This window comes from Nuphar pumila, chromosome 16, assembly GCF_984573655.1.
Source record: "Nuphar pumila chromosome 16, dmNupPumi1.hap1.1, whole genome shotgun sequence".
Taxonomy (NCBI): Eukaryota; Viridiplantae; Streptophyta; class Magnoliopsida; order Nymphaeales; family Nymphaeaceae; genus Nuphar; species Nuphar pumila.
In genome coordinates, this window is record NC_143264.1 from 69,575,454 (window position 1) to 69,582,792 (window position 7,339).

General features: G+C 40.3%; 1 protein-coding gene across 1 annotated transcript; it reads right to left on the minus strand.

Annotated features, from left to right (window-relative positions):
- LOC149813450 (translation initiation factor) lies at positions 1-4,615 on the minus strand. The gene is made up of 7 exons (XM_089991352.1): positions 4,240-4,615; positions 3,770-3,946; positions 2,067-2,164; positions 1,873-1,944; positions 1,469-1,593; positions 1,292-1,364; positions 1-396 (listed from the first exon to the last, which is right to left on the minus strand). Exons 1-7 carry the CDS (start codon positions 4,376-4,378, stop codon positions 292-294), a joined length of 789 nt encoding a protein of 262 aa, XP_089847478.1. The 5' UTR covers positions 4,379-4,615; the 3' UTR covers positions 1-291.
- Positions 4,616-7,339: the final 2,724 nt, after the last annotated feature.

Sequence of the window (7,339 nt, forward strand, 5' to 3'; positions counted from 1 at the left end):
TTTTCTTCACACTTTTTCTATTTTTTTCAATATTGATATAACAATGACGAAATAATATCAAAGGTAGCAAACCAACGATTGCACTCTAGCACATGTTCACCTTTCACATATATTGCACATTTTCTTCTGACAACTGATTTTGTTAATATGCTCCTCTTTCCTAGTGAAGCTTTTAAACTGACATGCATTGGGTGATTTTGTGCAGTTACCAACAGTTTTTGCCAAGACAGATGCTATGAATCAAATGGCTTCATCAATTGCATATTTCATGCCATGTAAATAGTTGGCGTCTCAATAGCTAAGGCCCAGCTGAAGGCCTAGGAATGCATGCACTAGAAACAGAGCCATGATGCTACTGCCCAAGATGGAGTGCACATTGCGTGAGTCTGGATTCCCCTGCAAGTCACATAAGTATCAGCAAGAGAAATTAATCTTCTTGAACCTGATAAAATCATTTAACAAAAATATACAGGCCAATCAATATGTGTTTGGGCTCTGGGAAATGAATGAGTTGATGAAAAAGTTTGACAAGAAAGACTTATTATTATGATCCAAAAAAGAGCCGTTATTACAAAAACATACTTGGTTTTTTTATGATTCAGAATCATAAATAAAAAAACTTATAATTCAAAATCATTCTTACCTTTATCTTCAATTAATCAAATTCATACCCTTGGTAACTATTCTCTTTAACCACAGTTAATAAATTCCTCTAAAACAATCCATAGTTAATAAATTAAAAACTCACAAGTTTTACACCTGGCACCCAGCATAGGCCTTGGGGCGAGGGTCCTAGCCTTGGAGTTTTATGCCTCTGGGACGACGCAGGTATGGCAGGCTGAGCCAGCATGACTAGGTCTTCGATCCTGGATGAGGTTTCTTCAAGTAATAAATTGAAAAAAAAAAAAACTAGTTTTACCCTCATTGAATATGCTTCTCCTTGACTATTTTGCCCTCATTAATCTCTCTTTCTCTCTACATAAGGGTAAAGTTGACTTTTCTTAATGGTAAAATCATGACAGGAAAGGCCAACTTGGGAACTGACCACAAGCATACTTTGGGTTAACCACAAAATAAATGAGGTGTGCATTTGAATTACCAAGTTGTTTGGATGTGAATCTGAAAGATAAATTTCTTTTTTGCGTGTTTATGTAAATAACCGAAAAAAGACCAAAGCCATAAACATCTTCATAAGTTTAGAAACTTTAAGGTATATAAGTAGAGTGCTTGAATTTGAAGGAGAAAATCATAGAATGTATTAAAGCGATCATCTTGGTGTGTCTATGCTCACCTCAAATAGAGAAGGCAAAATTGTCTGAATGGTCAGAAGAGCCAGCCCAAATAACCCTGTAACAGCATGAGGACTGATGGAGGAAACTTCATTAATTAATTTCAGTCTAGAATTTAAAATCCCAAATATATCACTGAGATCAAAAGTAGCTCTCTACAGGTACTAATCCCATAGTACCTTTCTAGGATGGGTCGGCCTGAAGTCAGAAGGGAAGTTATTCCACCAGTTGCCCCAAGAGCAAAGAAAAAGAACATTCCTCCAAGGAGTTTTGGGTGCAAATCTTTGGCTTTAGCTTTCTCTTCCTATTGAACAACACAAATACTAAAAATTAATTGGCAAGCTGAATAATGCTTATATCAATCATGTTTTTTTTTATGTTAACATAATTAAAATATAGTTTTATATATTAAATATTTAAAAATGTGTCTTCATGTCTTTTTCTGTTAATCATGTATTCCTGTCTCTATGGTATCTGTGTCCGTATTCGTGTCCATGTGACAAAGGGTATGCATGAGACACAGACATCAATGTTTAAGCATTGTGAGGATAAAATGACTCGAGAATTTATTAGTTTGACATACCACATCATCTGAATATCGTATCCTGAAGCCGAGATATGTTCCATATCCGCCCATGGCAAATAACACCACTGCCTGCAAAATTCAACATTTTTTGTCAAAAACTGAATTGTGCCAATAACAATAAATCACATGCTTGGGCTTTCCTATGAAAAGGATGATGCTGATCACTTGTTTGAAGAATGATTTTTTTTTACCATATTTCCAGGATGGCCCCAATGTACAAGCCAATCAGGAAGGTTCCATGTCTTCACAAGTTCAACAAAGGGCCCAAATGCTGACCTCAATGCATCAGCTGTTGCACCAACAAAGTCATGTTGTAAGTGAAGGTGACCATCTTTTTCTTTTCTTAAATTTATCTAGAGAGAAGCCCATGATGTATGAGGTTTTCCAGAGGATATTCATAGAACAACGAGGGAGGATCGGATGCAATGTGATTGCACACTTTTAGTTTGCTGCTGCACCTGATCTCCCTTCATCTTTGTGATACAGCTTTCCAGTTGTGGGGCCCAACAGCAGATGGTGGGTGATCAGGTGTAGCAGCACACCACATTGCACCTGATCTTCCCTCGTAGAACCACTACCAAATTGTCTTGGTATCCATCAAAGATGTGAATGCCTTAACTGTTATAAGAAGTTAATGTTAACATAAGATACTTTATTCGATTCCCATTCTGCCACCTATTATATATTACTCATATTGGAAACTTCATAAAAAAAAAACTGGCAAGTAACTATTTGCATTTTCCAAGGAAAAGAAATAATGCAAGCTGCATATTGACTGTGATCTTAGTGGTCTTTCCTGGCTTTTGTAAGATTTTGAAGTGAATATCATTTCCTCCAAGCAGTTGTATAGCAGAATAAGGCAAGAACCTTTTTCTTTTTAAAGGCAATGTGGGTTAGGCAGACCCTACCAATTATACAATTATACCATTGGGTTTTGAACCTGCAACGTCCCAACACAAGGTGACGTGCACTAGCTGCTCCTACCAGACAAGGGGAGCCCCAGTTGGTATCTAAATGGCAATGTTGGCAATTCAAGCAAAAGGGTCAACCTACAAAGTATCACAAATCGTTGGATCAAGTCATATGCCAAATCACCGGTCTTCTGGGTTTTCGGCTGATCTCTGTCCACTCAAGAGATCAACGGCAGCCAATGGGATCGCCGAAGATTACTTCAGGTGGGCCATTAATGTGGGCTCTGCTTCTTTGCTCAATGAATGGCGGCGATAAGGAATTCGATGGATCATATTTGAATCCATCATCCAACTGAAACCCGACGTCCGATTCCACAAAGCAAGTCAAATTCAATCAGTAGCCGAGTTCGGACATGGTTTGAGATTTTTCGTCCGAATCCCGCTGATATCCGAGTCCAAATAATGTATGAATCGGATTTGGTACTACCATTTTGCATAGGAATCTGATTGCTAAAACACAAGGATCGATGATTTGGCATATCATCTGATCCATCCTCATATCATATCTTGAGGTATAAAAGTCACCTCTTATTTTTAGTGTCTAAGAAAATTGTCAAAGCTAACGTTTTAAGAAACCTGAAAAGCTAGTAAATGACCGCATAAAAAGGTATTATAGCTGCTGGCTTGTGGAGAAATATGCCAATTGATAATAGCGTGGATGGTCGCAAGAGTAGGCATAGTTAATTTGAGAGGCAATGTCTAAGTCAAGGCATGTGATAGCAACACAGTCACAAAATCACCAAATGGAGATTTCTTGGTAAGGAAATATATCGTGATAAATTGACAGAAAAGGTTTTCTGAAATTGATGGCTACTGGGTAGTCTTTAATCTGATAGAATCATGATAAATTCATACCAACTTCGTTATTGGTAACAATGGTCCAATTAAAGTGGCGCAGAGAGAGAGAAAGAGAGGATAATCACCTCCAGGTAGTGCAGCTATGAAAAGGAAAGGCAGTGGTGCCACAGAGTATAACAAAGTCTCTTCACCATTACCATCCTCTTCCTCTTCCTCTTCTTTTACAGAAATCCGTGAAGAGGAAGAGGAAGAAGACCAAGAATCCTTCAAATTCCTGTAGCAGTAACGCTTGGACATGCTGCCTGTAAAACAACCAGTAACAAGATACAAAGATGTCACTTCTGCGTATGCCGACCGGTGGCGTAGTGTGGTGGAGCCTTGACCGCTAGACGGATGGTCAAGGTTCTATTCCCATGAGCGTTTCTCCTCTGCGCAAGCAGACACCCAGCATAAGCCCCGGGGGTGAGGGTCTGGCCACGGAGTTTTACGCCGCCAGCACGATGACCTTAGGTATGGCAGGCTAAGCCAGCGCGACCAGGATGCTTGAACGAAGAAATGTTCCAGAAAAAGGAAAGAAAAGAACAAAACAACTCACCAGCATTGGCAGATCTGGCATGGGAAAATGTCGTCAACGATGTGAGTGGTGGTGACAATTTGCTGTGCCCACTGTGGTGGTGGCACAGGGGTGATGATAAGAGAAGACTGGAGGAGTGAGCAATTGCTGGATTGGCCATACTGGATTGGTTGCTTTGATGGGGAAGACGTGGAAGTGCGGCAGCTTATTACTGTCCAAGGATGGAGTTGGTGAATCTGGCTGATTTGTTTTCACTGTGGTGTTAATAAAGTTTTGAGAAGACTGAAAAGCATCGGATGGGGAATTGGATAAAGAGGGCTCTATACAGTAAACGCGTGGAAGCTTGAAAGCCTCTCTCACGGACTAAGGGTGATCCCTCTCTCTCTCTCAAGTCTCAACCATAAAGGCATTGTTCAGTGACACTGGCGATGGCAGACAATTAACGTCGATAAAATTATTACATCGGATTAGGGGTGGCAAAACCTGACCCGACCCGCCAACCCGCCTCTTAGGCGGGTTCGGGTTGGGCTCAAACTAACCCGTTTAATAAACGGGTCGACCCGCCTAACCCGTTTATTAAACGGGTCAGGTTCGTGTTAGGGGTATGCCAACCCGCCAACCCGTTTAATAAACGGGTTAGGCGGGCGGGTCAACCTGCCAACCCGACCCGCCAACTTGCCAACCCGTTTACCCGACCCAACCCGTTTATTAAACGGGTTGGCGGGTCGTGTCGGGTTACCCGTTTAATAAACGGGTCGGGTTCGTGTTTGACACAGCCGACCCGTTTAATAAACGGGTCGGTTCGGGTTGAGGTATGCTGACCCGCCAACCCACCGGGTCGACCCGCCAACCCGATCTGATTGCCACCCCTACATCGGATATAATATTTGGTCTTATGGTCATGACTGTCTGTCTCAACCCAATCTGACCTGTACATGTGTTCAGCATATGTTTTGTTTGGTAGGATTGGCACCTTGGGTCTTGGATCCTCCAAGTTGTGAAAAAAAACCTCTTGTTGTGTAAGCTGACACCCAGCATAGGCCTTGGGCCGAACACGGATCCCATTATTTGAAATAGGATGGTTTCATCATACATTCAATCCTAGCCATTCAATCAATGGCTAAATGGTTCTGGATGGCTAAGATTGAATGTATGATGGAACCCATCCTATTTCAAATGATGGATCCATTTTCTGGAATCTTAAGCCTCAAGACAAAGACTGTAGTTATAGCAGGCTGAACCAGCATGATCAGATTTTCGCTCACAGATGTGATTTGTTCAAGTAATTAAAAAAAACATAAGAAATTCTAAACTTAACAGATGTTCTCTCCATCGAATGAGCTACACAGATAATAATTGTTGGTTTGATTGACGAAACATACATTTAAAGCTAAAATAGTCAACACTGGTCCATGCTCAAGTTGGTTAGGACAGACCGGACAAACGACAGCATTGGGCCCGAAACACCTACTGAGAAGCTGTTTCCAAACTCATACATTTGGCTGATGAATCCGACTCAATTGAATAGGCAATGCTTGTCCCAAACCGGTTTACTCATTGGAGTCGCTTATGGATCATGGTGGCGCACCCTTTAACTCGTATTGTCAAGTTTAAAACCCAGTGGGGGCATCCCTTGCTGCAAGGTTCAAGCTGAGTGTACTCCCCCATGGGGAGGGAGGACCGCAAGGGTTTTACTAAGTGAAAGCCTGCCAATATGCATTCGGTAATGGGCAGTTTTTCCTTGGCCTAGCCAAAAACTCAAATGGCACAGGATCCAAAGCAAAGTGAAACTAAGTGCTTAATATAAATGAAAAAAATATATGTTACTCTGATACATGTACGGAAGCAAGATGTTAACTGCCACTTAGTGGATGCTAACACCACAGGTTTCTACCACTGCAGGTGTCGCCCGCCTGGCCAGCAGGGTAGTTGTGAAAGTGCTGAGATAAAGGCACCAGATCAAACCCTGCAGGCACACAGGTGTCAGTCAGAGGTGGACCACATAAGGCAGGGTGGTAGTGGGGCTCCAACCTGGGTTTTCGTCGCCTTCGGCAAGGGTTCCTCGTCATAAAAAAAATTTGTTTGCTTTATGCATTAATTGGCACTGTGCAGATCATTTACTATATAATATAAATGACGTTCTTTTAGTTGGACTTTTAAAACGCAATCTTGGCGTATTTTCTTTGTAAGATTACTCAAATCTTAATGATGGTGACAAGTAATGCATGAAATAAATAACCATGTCATCTTAAAAAATTTTGAAAGCACAAATTTACAGTAAAACCTATTAATGTCAACAGATTTCTATAAAATTGGTCAGAAGTAAAAACTGTATGGTCAACATACAGGCATAGAAGTTAACAGCTTTGTTATACAGAATAACAAATAAAAAAATTTGCAAATATTTTAAGTACTAATGGCTGATTATTGGTTTGAACATGGTGACTGGAAAGTGATTTTCAGAAAGTTAATAGACTACGTGTGTCCCATGGATTGCATCTCAGAGTCTAAGGTCACTGAATCAGCTGACCGCCTCTCATGGAAGAGTTTTAGGACTGGTACCTTTTCTTGTGCATCATGTAAAGCACAATGAAATTACATCCATGTCAAATGGATACTCCATTTTAGCCTCCCTGTATACTAGTCAGATTGAAAACTTGATAAAAATGGTCGAATCCCAAATATCCACAGCCGTATCTATGTGACAGACTTAGATGGTCGACTTCATTGTGATGACCAAAATATTGCGTAACATATATCAAGCAGGCCAACAACAGTTTCAACTTTCAACCTTGTCAAGAAATGCAGAAGTAATAGATCTTACTGCCATGGACACAAGAATAGAACAATGCTAGATGCAGCATACCTTCTTCAAAGACATAATGATAATGATGTAAATATTCCTGCAAAATATTCCATCCCGTGAAAGAAATATCATGGGATACTTTAAAATATCGTGTTTATCAGAAAAGCATCAGCAAAATCTCCTTTTTCCAAGAAATTCAAAATAACGAGGCAACAGAAATTTACAATAAAAGGAAAGCAAAACAAAGCATACAAATGTACATTAATTTCAGTGATATTTAAATAAAATATTGAGTTTTCATGTTGGTAAACTGTC

Coding starts and splice junctions, on each gene's coding strand:
- LOC149813450 (XM_089991352.1), bottom strand. CDS start 4,378: ATGGCCAATCCAGCAATTGCTCACTCCTCCAGTCTTCTCTTATCATCA. Junction 2,165..3,769: donor CATAGCTGCACTACCTGGAG/GTGATTATCCTC, acceptor TTGGTGCAACAG/CTGATGCATTGAGGTCAGCA. Junction 397..1,291: donor TTTTGCCTTCTCTATTTGAG/GTGAGCATAGAC, acceptor TGTGACTTGCAG/GGGAATCCAGACTCACGCAA.